This window comes from Phaseolus vulgaris, chromosome 4 (assembly GCF_051622355.1).
Source record: "Phaseolus vulgaris cultivar YP4 chromosome 4, ASM5162235v1, whole genome shotgun sequence".
Classification (NCBI taxonomy): Eukaryota; Viridiplantae; Streptophyta; class Magnoliopsida; order Fabales; family Fabaceae; genus Phaseolus; species Phaseolus vulgaris.
In genome coordinates, this window is record NC_143501.1 from 40,428,258 (window position 1) to 40,448,357 (window position 20,100).

Consider the following 20,100-nt stretch of genomic DNA (forward strand, 5'->3'; position numbering starts at 1 on the left):
AGCAAACCAACACCTGGGGGCCTGTCGGAGGCCATATAGAGACTTTTGAAGCTTGCACACTGCCCCTGGTTGAGATTCTTGGAAGCCAGGAGGGAGTTTCATATAAACCTCATCATCAAGATCACCATGGAGAAACGCATTGTGAACGTCCATCTGATGAAACTCCCAATCTTTTGCGGCTGCTACTGCTAGAGTTGTGCGAATGGTTATCGTCTTTACGACAGGAGAAAACGTCTCGTTGTAATCCAAACCCTCCACTTGATGATTGCCAAGAATTACCAATCGAGCCTTGAATCTTTCAATTGTTCCATCCGAGTTGTATTTGATTTTGTAGATCCATTTACACCCAAGTGCCTTCTTTCCAGGAGGGAGAGCGGTGAGTTTCCAGGTGTCATTGAGTTCGAGAGCATGAATCTCCTGTGCCATAGCATCACGCCATCGGGGTTCTCGGACCGCTTGAGAAAAGAACAGGGGTTCCTGCTCGGTGTGTAAAGAGGCAAGAAAACTTTGATGATGTTTAGAAAAGGAATCACAATTCACAAAATCATGTATAGGATACAAAACACCTGAGGATTCTGTTGAAGAAGGTGACGGAACAGAGGGGCTTGACGGTATCGTGGTGGCTGCGACAAAATCGCGTAACCGTACGGAAGGCAGCTTCGCGCGATGCCCTCGCCCAAGGGGAACCGCGGCCGTCAGCGGTGGTGAAGAAACTGACGGCGCCGTCTCCGTCGGACGCGGCGGTGGATCCGCGGGTAGCGTCGAGGCTTCTATGCACGGATCGGAGTCGTTGATAGTGTGGTCTAAGTCATCTGTGAGGGTAGCATCCTCCTTGGCTGGGATGGGAGATGCAATGGGTTGGTTGACGATGCATTCATCTAGGTTTGAGGAGGCAACTTCATGAAGAAAATGTGGGTCCGTTCCAGTTTCTAAAGAGTTGGCAATAATTGGGTTTTGCAATGGTGGTGCAGTGTCCATTGTTTTGGCTTCAAAATATGGAAATTTATTTTCGAAAAAATGTACATCACGAGAGACAAAGAAAAGTTCCTGTTTCCAAATCAAATAATTTTCATCCTTTTTGGCCATATGGATACCCGACAAACACACATTTTCGGCTACGACTATCAAATTTATCCCGCTGTCTATTTTGATTATGAGCATAACATAATGAACCAAATACTCGTAAGTGCGCGTAACTGGGTACACATCCATGGATCACTTCATAAGGGGTTTTTCCTTTTAGAATGGAGGATGGTGTGAGATTGATTAAGTAGCCTGCAGTCAAAACGCATTCCCCCCAAAATTTAATGGGAAGATTGCCTTGAAACCGTAATGACCGAGCAACATTCAGAATATGCCGATGCTTGCGTTCGACGCGTCCATTTTGTTGCGGGGTCCCGACACAGGAAGTTTGGTGAAGGATACCTTGTTGAATGAAATATTGTTTTAGACACATGAATTCGGTTCCATTGTCAGAGCGAACCATTTTAACACATTTGTTGTATTGCCTCTCAACGAGTGTGAAATTTTTTTTCAAAGTCACTGATACCTCTGTTTTTTCTTTTAACAAATAGATCCAAACTGCCCGTGAACAATCATCCACAATTGTCAAAAAATATGAAGCACCAAAAGATGAAGGAGTTTTATAAGGACCCCATAAGTCACAATGAATTAAATCAAAAATATTCAAAGCTTGATGCGCACTTAAGAAAAACTTATCTCTCGTTTGTTTCGATTTTTCACAAACTTCACAAACTTTATTCAACTCATCACGAGTACATTTCCCACTTATATCAGGAAGCATTTGCACAATCTTAAATGACGGATGTCCTAATCTTTGGTGCCAAAGTGCTAGTTGATTTTCCATCTTGACATGACATGCTTGAGTCTTTCGTACCCCACGATACCAATAAAGCCCATCTTTCCGTTCACCTGCTCCAATCAGCGTCCTCGAAGTGCGGTCCTGTATAATACACAATTTATCAGTGAATGTTACAACACAATTTTCTTCATCCGTCAATTGAGGTACTGAAAGTAAATTGCATTTTAATTTGGGAACATAAAGGACATTTTTCAATTCAAGTCCTTCTTCAAGAGTCACTGTTCCCTGTTCGCAAGCTAGAACACGCTCACCATCGGGTAACCCCACGGGGCACCCTTGTATAGTTTCCTTTTCACTCAAATTTTCCAGTGACCCGGTCATATGGTTTGATGCCCCACTGTCAATAATCCACAAATCCCAAATGCTCTTACCAGTCATTTTCTCTGATTCATTTGATTTTTGTTTGCTGATCATATCAACCAGTACCTTCCATTGTTCATTGGTCAGACCTGCCATCTCAAGTTTCTTGTCGTCATTGTTGGCTTGACTGTTGCTTCCACTAGCGTGTGCCACATTTGCACGTGTCGGGTTACCTTGTTTCGCATCCCTTGGCGTCCCCTGCCGTTCCATTTGCCTTCACTTTCTGGTCTGTCACCCCACCATTCGGGATATCCGATCAATTGGAAGCATCCCTTCATGTCGTGACCATTTTTACCGCAATGACTGCACGTCATTAATTTTTCTACCATATCTCCACGCCCTTTTTCTTTGTAGTTGGCCTGCATCGCGAGACCCACGACCAACCCCCTTTCTTCCGTTGATTTGGCCATAATTCTCACTCTTTCTTCTTGTACCAACATAGCATATACACGGTTCAGAGACGGCAATGAGTCTGAGGCCAGAATGTTTGATCTTACTGTCCCGTAGCTTGCGTCATCCAACCCCATAAGGAGTTGATGAACCTTCTCCTCCTCCCTTCGTTTTTCCAACTGAGCACCAATCCCACACTTGCATCCACCACACGTACAAGATGGAATTTTGTCACTGTTAGCAAGCTCATCCCAAAGGACCTTCAATTTTCCAAAGTAAGTTGCCACCACCATTCCCTCCTGCTTGCATCTTGACAAGTCCGACCTTAGTTGTTGAATTCTAGGTCCATTCACGACCGAGAATCTTTCTTTAATGTCTTCCCACAAGTTATGTGCAGTCTCAGCATATGCTACTGTGGATCGTAAGCTTGGTTCAATGGTGTTTAGAATCCAAGAGACAATCATGGACTGCACGGTCCACCAATCTTCAAGGTCGGGTGCCTCATCCTCTGATTGGATATGGGTTCCATCAATGAAGCCCCATTTTCTCCGGGCACGAAGCGAGATCTTTACTACTCTTGCCCATTCGTCGTAATTTTCTCCGCGCAATTGGACTTGCGTGATTATGTTTCCGGGATTGTCACTCGCGTTGAGATCATATGGCGAGTAGGTCTTCTTAGCACCTCCTCCTTCGTGCTCTGCTTTGTTGGCATTATTCTTTTCTGGTGCAGCTGCCATGGTTGTGCACCGTTGCCTTTGCTTTGTGTTTGTCGGGTATCAGAGTTTTGTGCTCTGATACCATGAAAAAATATTTTATGTTTTATTCAATCTGTCCTTCATCTATAGCAATGATACATATATATAACCATAGCATTAGAACCGTACAGAACCGTACAGATTCTTTTTCTAACATAACATCTGTAATTAAGACTAATTATAGACCCATTAATAGTGATTATATTCCTATAATTAAGTTTAATTATAGACTCATTAATAGTGATTATATTCCTGTAATTAAATCTAATTAAGTCTAATAATGATTTTGTCCGGTAATAGAAGGCTCCAAGATGAGTGAGCTAGTGCCGCCACTTGAGAGAACCAAATGCACTCAAGATAAGACAAGGTGAAGGAGAAGACAAGTTCTCACAAATTCTCTCTCAATTTGAGAAGAGTTTCTCTATTGCTAATTTCCAATCTGAATTGTGAAGGACCTAAGCCCTCCTTTTATAGGAGCAAGGGTTGGTCATTTACATAGCTTATTCCCTAAGCTACCTAAAATGCTCCTAAGCTCACGCCCCCTTACTAAGCTCACTCCCCAAGCTTCTAGAATTTTTTAAACTAAAGCCAAAAGATGCTTTTACAAAAGAGGTGTCTAATGTTTCCCTCTAAGCACCTTTCTAAACACTTTTCTATATTATTTACAATTTAAAAGAAACTATAAAGAGAGATATTTAATTTGAAGCTCATTCTTGAAAGCTTGTAGACTTCTTTGGCTTTAGGCTTGATCCTCTCTTTATTTTATGTCTTCTTTTAATTTTGAGAAGACTAGAAGGAAGAACTTCAAATGTGAAGGTGAATGACCTCTTCCTTCGTTAATAAAAGCCTCCTTTATTTGATTCTCATCAATACATGTCTTAATTGTAACATTCCTATATTTTTGAAATATCTAATAACCCTAATTTGCATGAAATATCAAAATAAATATATAAACATAATATAAATATGTTTACAATTGTTTCTTATAGTGTTTCAAAATATATCTCTCTTAATAGGACTTTAAATATTTACATAAACTTAAAACAAATATTTAAAAGAAAATAAACATTTTCATCATCCAGCTTCTCACTGAAGAACTCTATCACCTATAACATCATCTACTCTCGTGTAAATACACGATCATCACAGACTAAGGAAAACAACCACAAAACAAACAAAGGGTGAGCTAGATATTTTTAAAACTTCTAATATAAATATAACTTTAAATGTCCACATAAAGCTGCCAATTCTCATGCATTTGCACATAACCATCAAGTGTCTATCAAAATTCACAATTCATCTCTCATGTCAGACTTCTACTGACTCATAACACATAGAGACTTTACTCTTCTTTCGAAAAACTCGTGTATTGAAATTAGCATCCAAAGACATGCACATGTCATACTATTCATTGTGAAATCCGCACATCCATGCGCATAATTATCTCAATATCTCATAATCTCATAATCTCAATATCTCATAATCTCATAATCTCATCATCTCATATGATAGGGTAAATCCATTTGATATGCTGTGATAAGTTCTTTCATACCTTATACTCAGCAAAATGAACCTCCTTCGACTCTCACCAATTGAATAATTTCATCTATATGATTTCATTATATCAGTAGAGTTAGGATCGTCTCATTCAATGGATACCCACAAATCAATACACCCTAATAAAAATCTCAACATGGTATTTCCTCTCCTGAAAATACTATGTCTTGATTACACTTGCATCTCAGGGCATACTTCATTTAACACATCAATACACCATTCAATCACATCATAATTTAAACTTTCTAAACAATCCAAATATATCTCAAAATTCACTTAAATACATAACTAAGTTCCTTTAATCATGTTTCCATTTTATTCTCGTTTTAGTGAGAATTAGCTCACCCGAGCGAGATATACAGAGAAATTTGCATAATTATGCCTAATTTCATCATTCATAGTCAAACAAAAACAATTTCAATAACTCATTAACTTCAAAAGCAACTTACACTATATCAACTATACAAATCAATCAATTTTTCAGATTCAAACAAAAGCATTTACCATAAATTATCCATATCAAAATCAACATGTTCACATTTTATTTCAAATAATATTTTGCATTACTCATAAACAATCAATCTTGCAAACAAAATTTGGAACTGATGACCACATCACCGCCACATCTAGATCTTCTAAACTAGGGTTTTATTGAAAATTTAAACATATGCTCATTAAGAACTCCAAACCTACCAAAATCTCAAGGTAGCTTAACCTGCACCACAGAGTCCTAAACTAACAAAGATTGACCATGAAGCTAAAAGAGTCACATGCAAAGCCTATGCAGAGACAAACCTAACAAATTCAAAATTTGACGCAAAGAGAAGAGCAAAAATGAACTTACTCTATTAAAGATTCTGATCAGGCAACCTTGTAGTATTCACTGTTAGGAGTCTGATGGCGGACTCGGATCGTCAAACTAATGAGCGAGGAGATCAAAATCTTAAAGAGAAGATAGAGAAAAAGAAAATGGAACTTTTAGAGAGACGATGTAATTCTCAAACGTAATTCTCAAACGTTTATCCGTATAATTTTAATAAAATAATTAGCTAAATTTTTCAAAAACTCTATACATAATATAACTATCATAGGTTGTTTTACGTATCAAGATATTTTTTAGTTCATATTAAAACTACTAAATTAAATGTTTTATTAAATTAATGAAAGTTCGCATTTTAAAATCGCTGTTGTTTTATTGAAAATATTGTTTTATCTATAAAATAAGTGCATAATAGTCTCCGAGAGTCTAACCTTTAGTAGTATCTCTACACCATTGCAAAAGGTTATTTCTAGCAAAATGACACTATAAAAGACAACCACCTTTATTTATAAATAATAATTTATGTTGGTTTTTTTTTCCAATTTAGAAGCAGTTCATCACATCAAATGGGCAATATAAATGTTAAAAAAAATTCCATAAACGACCCATAAATGCTTCACTATTTTCCACTCACCTGAGATTATTAGTAGTATCTCAAGAAAGATTTAGCAAAATAACTTTATTAACGATCAAAATAAATGGTTAGGTAAGTTTCATCATGATAGTTTAGGAAAAATATTTTCATTAAAAGCTCCAAATATATAAATTTCAAATTAAATTATAATTATTTTTATAAATCATTTTTAAAAAAATATTTTAACTTGAACTTCATTATATATGTAGATAGAATCAAAGCAACTTGTTCAATACATTCTTTCTAAAAAGCTTTTAGATAAAATTGATGACTTCATAGATAAGTTGCGCATGAAGCACTACAAAAATTGGTTTTAAAAATTAAATTTTGGTCTATAAAATGATAAAATTAGTCACTAACTTAATTAAAGACTAATTTAGAGTCTTATAGTAATAAGTGACTAAAATCTTGATAACTAATTTTAGATACCGATTTATATTATAATTTAGAAACCAATTTAGTAACCAAATATATAGAAACTAATTTAGTGGCCAATTATATAGAAACTAAATTAACAACCAATTTCATTGAAACCAATTTAGTGACCAAAATATGAAACTCATTTAGTGACTAAATATATAAATACCAAAAAATGGTCACAATATTGGTTTCTAAATAATATAATTTATTAAAAAATGTTGTTTTATTTACCTACTTACTATTTCATATTTTATATTTATTTGTAGACTTAAGTTCACTAATTTTAAAATAAATTTATAAAGTTCGTCAATTTAAACAATTATGTTCACAATCCGTATTTTTCAAATTTTACAAAAAAGTTTTTTTATGAATTATGAATGTGAACTAAGATTATGGTAGAAACTAGAAGATAATCACATAAACCCAAGTTGAAATTATTTTACTGTAGTAGTTGTTTGAAATCTACTTTCAACTTTTGTTAATATCCATGAGTTATATGTACAAGAAAGTTTGGTTTATTCCTATCTTGTTTGAATTTACATTTTTTGTGCCTACTTGCAACTCACAGGTCTGTTGAAAAAAGTAAGAGCCAGACCTAGTAAGTGTGAGTGTTCCTCTCTATCCATCAAACTGTCTACAAGTTTCCGAGTTATAGGGAGAACAAATCAAGGACTTTCTTGGAAGTTTGAAATGAAGGATTGTTACAAATAAGTAAGAAACAAACACACAACAATGGATAAAGGAATGAAAGAATGAAAATTGAAACACATGATGAATGCAAAAATTGCAAATCATTGATTGTTTATTAACTTACCTTCTCAAACGATACTAGCTCAACCTCGTAATACAAAGTGGAGTTAGAAGGAAACCATATTCAGGTGCAATAGTTAACAATGCCACCTCACCCTTCTTCATAGTCAAAACAGCTTTATCAAGCCCATCAGTTACTTGTTCTACTCAATCCATAAAACACCCACATTAGCTAGCATAATAAATAATTTAGTGGGAATCGGGAGAAACATGGTACATTCTTTCATGTTACCCTCATCAGTTTTGAATTCAAATAGCTCCCCTTCATCATCATGACCCTTTTTCAAAAACAAAGTACCATCTTGCACCTTACCAATTACTTTCACTATAAGAATGCAAAAATAGGTAAGGAAACATCATAATCATGCTTTAAATCCATAAACAATGACAAGGTTATCATCCACGTCAAGAATTACAAGCATTTACATTTCACAATTGCCCCCTCATTTGGACGCTCATACCCTTCCCCTTCCTTGAGGATCTTCTGAATGACCTTCTTATCATCAGTTACATCTGATAGTCTTCCAAGAAACTAACTCAAGAGTAATCTCCAATGATGCGTTTGGTGGAACTAAACCTACATCACCATGTGTTGGCTTACCCTATTCACCAAATCCATCTACAAAACAGATAAATAAATGCATAAAAATTTGAATAAAAGAAGTAAATAAATAATTACTAATTATCTCCTTTTCAATAATAGATAAAAGCAAATAATGGTTTTCTAATAGGTACCAAAACTCAACAGACAACTTACATTGAGGCTTCACACTCAAAAACACTTTCTCTCCCTCTTCATGGTTTTTGACAGCCTTTGACAAAGCAGGACAAAAATAACCTGTAATAGAGTAAACATTAATCTCATAATTTATAACATGAAGAGCGTAACAAAATTAATAGGCACTAACCATCTTTGATTGTGAATTCCACTCCATCAGATTTTGCTACTAGAGTCCCATATTTAAGACGTGCTTCATAATTCACTACAACAATAAGATTGAATTTAATAGTTAATATAAAGTTGAATGGTGCAAATATAGAAAATTAAATATTTACAAATATGTTTCGTACTTCATACCTTGTTTGAATTTACAATATTTAATATGTTATATGTACAAGAAAGTTTAGTTTATTCATATCTTATTTGAAATTTACATTTTTTGTGCCTACTTGTAGCTCCCAGGATGTTTGAAAAAAGTAAGAGCAGGACCTAGAAGTGCAAGTGTTCCTCTCTATCCGTCAAATAGTCTACAAGCTTCTGGGCTATCGAGGGGAACAAATCAAGGACTATCTAGAACTGAAGGATTGTTACAAATCAGTAAGTAACAAACACACAACAATGGATAAAGAAATGGAAGAATGAAAATTGAAACATAAGATGAATGTAGAACAAAAACTTAAATCTTGCACTCAAATCTTGCATTCTTTATAATTTTACAACAAGAACTTCAATAGAAAATTTAAGAAACCTCTAATTGAGCATAACAAAAATCAAATTATGATTAAGCTAAAAATATATATTACATGTGTACTTACAACTAGTTTTGTTTTTAACATAACAAAACTTCAACCAAACTTACAAACAAAAAATGCAAAAAAATTAAATATTTTAATATCAAAGCCAAAAAATCTCAATTGTCAACAACAAAAGTGTAAAAGCCTTTACAGACCTTACTCTTTGCTCATAGAGTAACCACGATGATTTTTTTTAGCAAAACAAGCATGTGAGAATACATTGTATTTATGTAAGTGTTATAATATACTGGTGATGTTCATTTATATATGCGAATTATACATTGTTACAGAATGGTCTTAAAGGTGACATGAACATGGTATCTCCCTTAATGGTACAACCGTTTACTGGCCAACAACACATGCCACCTCCTTGCTTGCCACTCACAATGCCTTTCCTACATCATGCTCAGAATTGACTATGTTGGTATTTCTGTATTGATTGCAACTTCATTTTACCCTCTCGTTTATTACACATTTATGTGCAATCCTTTTTCATGCTACATCTACTTAAGCTTCATAACACTGATGGGGATTGCCTTTATGGTCTTCTCTTTTCTCCCATTTTTCCATAAGTCTATGTGGCACGAATATGAGATACTATAGGGTATGGGATACTTATGGGAGCATCAACCTAAGGCCTTGCAAACTACAGGGTATGAGATACTAATGAGAGTTATTTATGGTTTGGAAGCAGTAACCTATGTGGCACGGATACCAGAAAGGTGGATGCCTGTGAAGTTTGATATTGTTGGGCACAATCACCAACTCTTTCATGTGTTGGTTGTGGCAGGGGCATACACACACTACGTTGATGGATTAATCTACCTAAGATGGAGAGATTCTTAAGGTTGTTAGGTACATAGTGAACCTTTTGTCTTTCTTTCTCTGGCCATCAATATTAACTAGAGTAAATTACATTCCCTTCTAACATTCTCCTTTTCTCTTAACTAGTGTTATTCAAAATGTTTCAAAATACTATAACTGGTTATATATAACAGAGATCACATCACAAATAAGCCATAACAACTTTTCAAAGAGAAGCCAAACAACATTTAGCCAACAATTAAGTTCAACAATAGATAAGTAAAAAGACAAGACAAAACAATTTAATCAATATAAATGGAGCATATAGATCAAGATTAGAAATCACAACTTTATTCAAACACTTGGAAAATGTTCAAAGTTCTCGTAAATTCCCAGAAATTGTAAATGAGGGAATACAACACGAGAACATAATATAGGATTTTAAGATGGGAAAGATACACAATGAGTAAAGTTACGCAGAGCTTCGATGAGCAAACACAAAAATAAAAGGCAAAGGGCAAGAATGGAGCCCGAATCAAAACTTATGATGATAAACTTTAAGAGGTTGACCTCCTTCACAACAGAGAATCGTCGTTGTTGCAGAGTGTGTTGTTGTTGCAGAGAGCGTTGTCGTTGCCGAGAGTGAGAGATGAGTAGAAAAGGTTAAAGAGAGAGATAAACTTAGAAATTCAACCCTACCGACTATTTGCTCAGATTTAAAAAAATTAAATAAGTTTTTGAAAAGTATGTTATGAGAGTATTTGTGCATATTTATTTAAATTAATTCATAATTCTTTTAATTTAAATAATATTTTGAATTTATTATTAATTTAATTTTATGTTTAAATAAAATTAAAAAGGTTAAATACTATTTTAAATGTAATTTTTAATTTAATATTTTTTATTTTAATATTATACTAAAATTAATAATTAGTAAATTTATTGATATTAATTTAAAATATTTTATAAATTAAAAATTAATGATTAATTTTATAAAATTTAATTACTTCAAAATTAGTATCTAAATTCAAATTACGGTGACTAAAAATTTAAGTATCTAATTATATGATGATTAGAAACTAGTTTCTAAGTCTTATTATTTTTGTAGACCAAAAATTAGTCTCTAAAATAGATTAAAGTGACTTAAAAAATGGTTTTCAATTACATCTTAACAAGAGACTAAATTTTTTTTTCTCTGAAAACAACTTTTATTTTTATTATTAGCTGTCAAAATTATAGTATCTAATTATATTATAATTTTTTATTAATAACAGATATTTTTTTAGTATCCAATAATTTTTAGTTTATAAAATAGTATCTAAATTAGTTATTATAAACACTATTTTTTTTTGTTTTTAAATTAGTTACTATTAAATTATTTTCTTGTAGTGAAGATTTCAATCATGTCAAAATGATCATCTAAACTTGTATCACAATATATTTCAATCGATGATTGAGCAATGACCATGATTTCAGCTCCTCTAATAAGCTCAATATGAAAAAATAAATTACCTATTATTTTTCATGTGTTTCATGCATTATCATTCCAAAATTTATTAACCAGTTTGAGAAATATTTGTTTAAAAGTAAAATGTAAGACTGTCGATTTGGAATTCGAGATTTGTACATATTTATATACCATAATTTTATTTATTTATTTTATTAATAGTTTATATGGAATCTTCAACATAATCTAAGAGTCAAAAGGTTGAACACATCAAACACCAAAATAGATAGTTATATAATAATCTTAAGAGATACGAAAAATCCAACAAAACCTTGTTAAATTAAATTTTAAATCTAAATCAATTTCAACCTCCCAAAAATAACTTATAAATTTTGGTTTGTAATTGATGTTCATAATATTTGAAATCCGAAGTGTATAACTGATTTATTTATTTTTTTTACCATAGAAGGTATTTTCTGAAAAATGTAAAAAATGTAAGGGTTTTAAAATATTATTTTCTCATTAAATTGTGCTGGAGGTGCGGAATAAAATATGGAGTGCAGGAAATAATTGCCCAAGCGGAAATGCACATTGGGTCGTACGTTTGGGCCCATTTCATGAATACCAGTTCAATGGGGGTGGTGAATCAACACGACCTTCTTTGCTTCTTTTTCGGTTCTTCTTCTGCAATCTGCATCATATATGTATAGAGAGAGAGGGTAAAACCCTAATTTGTTGTTTTTCCATCTGTTCGCTACAATCGAAGACCGTAATTTTTATTAAAAGGTAACCCTATCCCTATCTCTTAATTTTTCTTTCGCAATATTCTGTCAAGATTTAATTATTTTTTTAAATATAGGTAGATGAGATGGGTAAATTGGGGATAATATAATTGATTGTTAATTGCTAGGCGCAAAAAAAAAATGGTGAATTTATCGTATAGTTAGTCATCCAGTGTAATTTAAATGGGATTCTTTCAAGGTTTTGGATTTTTCCTTTTTTTTTATTTTATTTAGAGTGTAATTCTGGTCCGGCAATAACGAACTTATGAACCCATTTGGTAAAATTAGGATTTGATTTTGCAGCATGGATGATTATGCTAAAATATTTTGTTTTTAGCTTTTGGTTAGATGAAAATTTCATTGGAATCATGTGGAACTGGGTCATTTCAGAAGTGCAGAGGGTGGTGACTTGGCAAGTAATAGGAAAACTTGGGATTCGTTTATCTTGTTTATCTTATTGCTTCTTCCAGTCTTGTTAATGCAATCAAATCTTATTAGATATTTAGGTAAAAGTGTTTTGTACTTATAATGTATATAGATAACTTCAACTTTATCTTGAATTTGCAACTGCAATGAAAAATGTTGCCTCTTCTGTTGGCTAAGTGATGATTTTACATCAAGAAATTGCATTCAGTGGACTAGATCTAAGTAACCCTTTCTTAGTTGATGATGTCAATGACACTTGTGAACTTGCTGTTTTGAGTAACGTTATGGTGGATTGTTCTTGTGCAGGCTGATGTACATTCTATGATTCAGAGTTTTGGTTGAAGTATCACTTGTTTTCTTTGCTGTCATGGTATGTTCGATGTCAGATCTCTTAAATATGTTCTGTTTATTTGGTGTTTGATTTAATTTATTTGTAATTTTATAAATTTTGTCGTTCTGCTCTTCGTGGCTGGTTGAGAGATCTTGCAATGTCTCAGTTTAGAATTGCTTGTCTGAGGGGGCAACACTCTTCTTGGCTTGTAATATTTTTTTCCTAGTCGAAGCATTACATGTATATTTTACATTCAGGAAACTCAATCAAATGTAAGTATGTAGATATACAATAATTTCTATTAAACTGGAAAAGGTATTACCAAAAAGGGATTGACAAGATATCCTCCTCAAAATACAGCAACGAAAGAGCACATCAAATTCCTTAGAAACGACACATTCAGGAGTAGATTCAAATTTTGGAATTCTTAGAATCCACTTAACTAATATGAATATATGAAAAAGAAAGTACCTAAAATTGTTCATTTGGATTTTGATATCTTGCATATCTATTCTATATAGGACTTATTTTTTATGTATGGCTGAATGCAGGATCCCAATATTGATGATAAGAGTGAAAGTAGACTCTATATTGGTAACCTTGATCTTAGAATTACAGAGTGAGACTACCAAGACTTGACATTGGTTTTTGTTCTGTGATTCATGCACATACTGACATGTTTATTCTCTCATTTTCTTTTCAATGTTTTCCAGAGCTGCTTTGCTTAAAATGTTTTCTCCTTATGGAAAGATAATTTCTGAGGACTTCTTATGGCACACACGTGGCCCAAAACGCGGGGAGCCACGTGGTTTTGCTTTTATCCAGTATAGCACAAAAGAGGTAAGTTGATTGCACTCATTACTTAAGTCAGTTTCTAGCAATTTCTGATTTCTATCGTTAAAGTGAGAATGCAGGAAGCAGAATTAGCCAAGGAGAAAATGCATGGGAGGTTTGCCTGCGGCCGGCCACTGGTTGTTCGTCTTGCCGGTGAGAAGTGCTTGTTGGAAACAGCTGATAAGTCTACAAAAGCAGCAAGTGAAGGACAGAAGATGCTTCTCATTGGTGGTGGTGGTGCCATGGGACAGACAAGTCGTACTGCAAAAATAGCTGCTATAAAAAATAAATTGAAATCCTTGGAGGAGGAGAGTTCTAGGACCAAGAAGCAGAAGCAAAATGGCAACATCTCTTGAGTCAGATTGTGAGTATATAATATGTAGAATGAAGGGATCATTCAATAAATTTGAATTTCACATATTTAGTTCAGCTTGCTTTTTAGCCATAAGTCAGATTGTAACTGCAGAAGCTTACTTTTCATCTGAAGTCCAAATTGAAATTTAACTGGTTATTTTCTCTAGTTGAGGTAGAGTGGAATCCAGATTTTAAATGAAGTGGAATCAGAACATTTTGGGATTTTAGAAATTGAGAAGGTGACAGTTTTCAATTGATATGATTTTGTTAATAATTGTAGAATATTTTCCTTTTAATTTTGTGAATAAAATGGTGAAAATTAGTAAAAAAATGACACCCTTTTATTTTCTCTAGAAAGCCATTAAAAAAGGAATAAAATAAAAATGAATAATCTTTTAATTTGTAAAAAAAGATAAATCATGAATAAAAAAAATGAGGTTTTGTTTTTTAAAACTAATAGTTAAAAAAAGATGTTGAAATAAAAAAAATAAGACAATAAGTTTACGTTAATTTATCGTCCCATTTTCTACTATAAAAAGTATTAAATTGCAGAGATTTTCTATTAATCATATGCTACTAGTCATGGTTTGTCTCAAAAGAACTTTTAAATGTATTTAGATTCAAGATAAGGTTTTTTATACTAAATATGTTTCTTGATATGAAAGTCACTAAGGAAGTTTATAACAACTGTTAAATCAATTGAGCTAAACTCCCTTAACAATTGAATATAACTTCATTTAATTATAATTTCCATGTATATTGTAGTTCTTCAAATTTTATGTAGCATTTGACATAAGAAAGTTTATATTTTTAACCAATTCACCTTTTGTAAAATGAGGTTTCAAGAATAGTAATATTCTTTAAAATATTTGGAAAAATATGTATATACTTTTAGTAAAATATTTTATTTTCAACAAAAGTTTATTTTAAGTTTAAATTAAGTAATTTTACAATTAATTAAAATGAAAAAAAAGTACATATGAAGGCACAATATTTTTATTTATACTTATTTAAAATTAATAGAAATTCATAATATTAAAATATATTTATCGGAGGAATTTGTGAGAGGCACCTAATATCGGAATAGGAAGAAAATATAAAAATTGAAGTTGTGGTACTATTATGTTACAAATTATCATTTCATGCATTCGTGAAAACTAAAAAAATAAATCAAGGTAGACAAAAATGATTGTGGATAAAAGTTAACCAACAATCCTTTATGTTTTTCTTTTATATGTGAATATCTCAAATAAGAATACCAAAATTAGTGTTGTGAAGGATACCAAAGTGAAAAGGGTGCAAACAATAATTGTTGTTGAACGGATTCATGAAGTCAGCAGAGCTAATCTATAATTAAAGGTTATTTAGTACGTTCTAAAACACGAGTCAATCCCCTAATCCGGACCACCAACAAAGACACATTAAGGTAATATAAATAACGCAGATTCTAAGAATTAAGTACGTCATTATCTACAGTACTCTGACAACCGAGTGCCGACACCTGTGCTGACTTGATTGTCGGAGTGTCTTATGCCATCTGAGTTTGTGCTACCACACGACCTTCTTTGTCGTGGGTGAATGGTCAGAGGGTTTGGGATTTCGACTCAAGGTGGTCGATCGGCCATACCAATACAATAATAATACAAACTACAACCGTGGACGCTACTAATGAGAAGGGAGAGCCAATGACAAGTACCATGCACAAAAAGAAGTCACACGAACAAGAAGTGAACTGTGGCAAAGAAGAACTAGAACTTGGGGCTTTCAATATATATATATATATATATATATATATATATGTATGTATGTATATATATTGTGTTCCTGTTAGGGAGATGAGACCTAGAGAACTATTGAAGTCTTTGTCTTCCTCCTTCGGTCGGGCAGGTTGTTGGGTGCTTGACTAGGGTCCTTCTCGTCTTCGTGCTTCTCCTTCGGCTCTCGGTCTCGGTCGAACACTGAATGGGGGGTACCTACGGAAGACACTCCGACGCTCAAGTCAGTAAAGCGGGTGATCAGTATTCGGGTAGGTGCACAGTAATAAATGACGTACCTCACTTATGGGTGTATTACCTAATCCTTAATGACGGATTAGCTTAATTGACCTTGGTTTGAGCGTTAATTGATGTATGTGTTGGCCGGCCTAGCTGATCATGGCGGGTTCTCCTGTCTCGGCCAAGTTTCCATGGTTTCGGCCAGGTTTCTCTATCTCGGTCAAATAGACCAGGTCTCGAGCAGTTAGGTGAGTCTCGGTCAGAGAGATCGAATGTCGGTCTCGTCCATACCAATACATATTTTTTTCTTTTTTTTAAATTTTTTTATAAATAAAATTGTAACAAAATTTTAAAACAAACTATTACCGGACAAAATCATTATTAGACTTAATTACAGGAATATAATCATTATTAATGGGTCTATAATTAGTCTTAATTACAGATGTTATGTTAGAAAAAGAATCTGTACGGTTCTGTACGGTTCTAATGCTATGGTTATATATATGTATCATTGCTATAGATGAAAGACAGATTGAATAAAACAGAAAATATTCTTTCATGGTATCAGAGCACAAAACTCTGATACCCGACAAACACAAAGCAAAGGCAACGGTGCACAACCATGGCAGATGCACCAGAAAAGAATAATGCCAACAAAGCAAAGCACGAAGGAGGAGGTGCTAAGAAGACCTACTCGCCATATGATCTCAACGCGAGTGACAATCCCGGAAACATAATCACGTAAGTCCAATTGCGCGGAGAAAATTACGACGAATGGGCAAGAGCAGTAAAGATCTCGCTTCGTGCCCGGAGAAAATGGGGCTTCATTGATGGAACACATATCCAACCAGAGGATGAGGCACCCGACCTTGAAGATTGGTGGACCGTGCAGTCCATGATTGTCTCTTGGATTCTAAACACCATTGAACCAAGCTTACGATCCACAGTAGCATATGCTGAGACTGCACATAACTTGTGGGAAGACATTAAAGAAAGATTCTCGGTCGTGAATGGACCTAGAATTCAACAACTAAGGTCGGACTTGTCAAGATGCAAGCAGGAGGGAATGGTGGTGGCAACTTACTTTGGAAAATTGAAGGTCCTTTGGGATGAGCTTGCTAACAGTGACAAAATTCCATCTTGTACGTGTGGTGGATGCAAGTGTGGGATTGGTGCTCAGTTGGAAAAACGAAGGGAGGAGGAGAAGGTTCATCAACTCCTTATGGGATTGGATGACGCAAGCTACGGGACAGTAAGATCAAACATTCTGGCCTCAGACTCATTGCCGTCTCTGAACCACGTATATGCTATGTTGGTACAAGAAGAAAGAGTGAGAATTATGGCCAAATCAACGGAAGAAAGGGGGTTGGTCGTGGGTCTCGCGATGCAGGCCAACTACAAAGAAAAAGGGCGTGGAGATATGGTAGAAAAATTAATGACGTGCAGTCATTGCGGTAAAAATGGTCACGACATGAAGGGATGCTTCCAATTGATCGGATATCCCGAATGGTGGGGTGACAGACCAAAAAGTGAAGGCAAATGTAACGGCAGGGGACGCCAAGGGATGCGAAACAAAGGTAACCCGACACGTGCAAATGTGGGACACGCTAGTGGAAGCAACAGTCAAGCCAACAATGACGACAAGAAACTTGAGATGGCAGGTCTGACCAATGAACAATGGAAGGTACTGGTTGATATGATCAGCAAACAAAAATCAAATGAATAAGAGAAAATGACTGGTAAGAGCATTTGGGATTTGTGGATTATTGACAGTGGGGCATCAAACCATATGACCGGGTCACTGGAAAATTTGAGTGAAAAGGAAACTATACAAGGGTGCCCTGTAGGGTTACCCGATGGTGAACGTGTTCTAGCTTGCGAACAGGGAACAATGACTCTTGAAGAAGGACTTGAATTGAAAAATGTCCTTTATGTTCCCAAATTAAAATGCAATTTACTTTCAGTACCTCAATTGACGGATGAAGAAAATTGTGTTGTAACATTCACTAATAAATTGTGTATTATACAGGACCGCACTTCGAGGACGCTGATTGGAGCAGGTGAACGGAAAGATGGGCTTTATTGGTATCGTGGGGTACGGAAGACTCAAGCATGTCATGTCAAGATGGAAAATCAACTAGCACTTTGGCACCAAAGATTAGGACATCCGTCATTTAAGATTGTGCAAATGCTTCCTGATATAAGTGGGAAATGTACTCGTGATGAGTTGAATAAAGTTTGTGAAGTTTGTGAAAAATCGAAACAAACGAGAGATAAGTTTTTCTTAAGTGCGCATCAAGCTTTGAATATTTTTGATTTAATTCATTGTGACTTATGGGGTGCTTATAAAACTCCTTCATCCTGTGGTGCTTCATATTTTTTGACAATTGTGGATGATTGTTGACGGGCAGTTTGGATCTATTTGTTAAAAGAAAAAATAGAGGTATCAGTGACTTTGAAAAAAAATTTCACACTCGTTGAGAGGCAATACAACAAATGTGTTAAAATGGTTCGCTCTGACAATGGAACCGAATTCATGTGTCTAAAACAATATTTCATTCAACAAGGTATCCTTCACCAAACTTCCTGTGTCGGGACCCCGCAACAAAATGGACGCGTCGAACGCAAGCATCGGCATATTCTGAATGTTGCTCGGTCATTACGGTTTCAAGACAATCTTCCCATTAAATTTTGGGGGGAATGCGTTTTGACTGCAGGCTACTTAATCAATCTCACACCATCCTCCATTCTAAAAGGAAAAACCCCTTATGAAGTGATCCATGGATGTGTACCCAGTTACGCGCACTTACGAGTATTTGGTTCATTATGTTATGCTCATAATCAAAATAGACAGCGGGATAAATTTGATAGTCGTAGCCGAAAATGTGTGTTTGTCGGGTATCCATATGGCCAAAAAGGATGGAAATTATTTGATTTGGAAACAGAAACTTTCTTTGTCTCTCGTGATGTACATTTTTTCGAAAATAAATTTCCATATTTTGAAGCCAAAAAGATGGACACTGCACCACCATTGCAAAACCCAATTATTGCCAACTCTTTAGAAACTGGAACGAACCCACATTTTCTTCATGAAGTTGCCTCCTCAAACCTAGATGAATGCATCGTCAACCAACCCATTGCATCTCCCATCCCAGCCAAGGAGGATGCTACCCTCACAGATGACTTAGACCACACTATCAACGACTCCGATCCGTGCATAGAAGCCTCGACGCTACCCGCGGATCCACCGCCGCGTCCGACGGAGACGGCGCCGTCGGTTTCTTCACCACCGCTGACGGCCGCGGTTCCCCTTGGGCGAGGGCATCGCACGAAGCTGCCTTCCGTACGGTTACGCGATTTTGTCGCAACCACCACGATACCGTCAAGCCCCTCTGTTCCGTCACCTTCTTCAACAGAATCCTCAGGTGTTTCGTATCCTATACATGATTTTGTGAATTGTGATTCCTTTTCTAAACATCATCAAAGTTTTCTTGCCTCTTTACACACCGAGCAGGAACCCCTGTTCTTTTCTCAAGCGGTCCGAGAACCCCGGTGGCGTGATGCTATGGCACAGGAGATTCATGCTCTCGAACTCAATGACACCTGGAAACTCACCGCTCTCCCTCCTGAAAAGAAGGCACTTGGGTGTAAATGGATCTACAAAATCAAATACAACTCGGATGGAACAATTGAAAGATTCAAGGCTCGATTGGTAATTCTTGGCAATCATCAAGTGGAGGGTTTGGATTACAACGAGATGTTTTCTCCTGTCGTAAAGACGATAACCATTCGCACAACTCTAGCAGTAGCAGCCGCAAAAGATTGGGAGCTTCATCAGATGGACGTTCACAATGCGTTTCTCCATGGTGATCTTGATGATGAGGTTTATATGAAACTCCCTCCTGGCTTCCAAGAATCTCAACCAGGGGCAGTGTGCAAGCTTCAAAAGTCTCTATATGGCCTCCGACAGGCCCCCAGGTGTTGG

The 20,100-nt window shown here is 35.2% G+C and overlaps 3 protein-coding genes and 2 pseudogenes across 5 annotated transcripts; 3 read left to right on the plus strand and 2 right to left on the minus strand.

The window, feature by feature from the left end:
- Nucleotides 1–2,174: 2,174 nt before the first annotated feature.
- LOC150028061 (uncharacterized) lies at nt 2,175–3,369 on the minus strand. Its single transcript, XM_090301032.1, has 2 exons — nt 2,677–3,369; nt 2,175–2,219 (listed from the first exon to the last, which is right to left on the minus strand). Exons 1-2 carry the CDS (start codon nt 3,367–3,369, stop codon nt 2,175–2,177), a joined length of 738 nt encoding a protein of 245 aa, XP_090157158.1.
- A 4,277-nt stretch (nt 3,370–7,646) lies between these two features.
- Nucleotides 7,647–9,459, minus strand: LOC137838767 (peptidyl-prolyl cis-trans isomerase FKBP62-like). Its single transcript, XM_068647994.1, has 6 exons — nt 9,432–9,459; nt 8,537–8,611; nt 8,386–8,466; nt 8,055–8,141; nt 7,861–7,953; nt 7,647–7,771 (listed from the first exon to the last, which is right to left on the minus strand). The coding sequence occupies exons 1-6, from the start codon at nt 9,457–9,459 to the stop codon at nt 7,647–7,649; spliced, it is 489 nt and encodes a 162-aa protein (XP_068504095.1).
- Nucleotides 9,460–9,485: 26 nt separating this feature from the next.
- On the plus strand, nt 9,486–9,999 carry LOC137838768 (heptahelical transmembrane protein 4 pseudogene; annotated as a pseudogene).
- A 2,012-nt stretch (nt 10,000–12,011) lies between these two features.
- LOC137837591 (RNA-binding protein-like RNA recognition motif protein) lies at nt 12,012–14,378 on the plus strand. 3 transcript variants are annotated; one of them, XM_068646619.2, is made up of 6 exons: nt 12,058–12,180; nt 12,514–12,682; nt 12,909–12,972; nt 13,485–13,552; nt 13,647–13,773; nt 13,848–14,378. In XM_068646619.2, the coding sequence occupies exons 3-6, from the start codon at nt 12,970–12,972 to the stop codon at nt 14,121–14,123; spliced, it is 474 nt and encodes a 157-aa protein (XP_068502720.1). In that variant the 5' UTR covers nt 12,058–12,180; nt 12,514–12,682; nt 12,909–12,969; the 3' UTR covers nt 14,124–14,378. The 3 variants fall into 3 exon arrangements, with proteins under 3 accessions (XP_068502719.1, XP_068502720.1, XP_068502721.1); XM_068646618.2 differs by lacking the exon at nt 12,514–12,682 and having other exon boundaries at nt 12,012–12,180; XM_068646620.2 differs by lacking the exons at nt 12,058–12,180; nt 12,514–12,682; nt 12,909–12,972; nt 13,485–13,552 and having other exon boundaries at nt 13,635–13,773; nt 13,837–14,378.
- Nucleotides 14,379–16,737: 2,359 nt separating this feature from the next.
- On the plus strand, nt 16,738–17,933 carry LOC150028062 (uncharacterized; annotated as a pseudogene).
- The last annotated feature ends 2,167 nt before the right edge of the window (nt 17,934–20,100 follow it).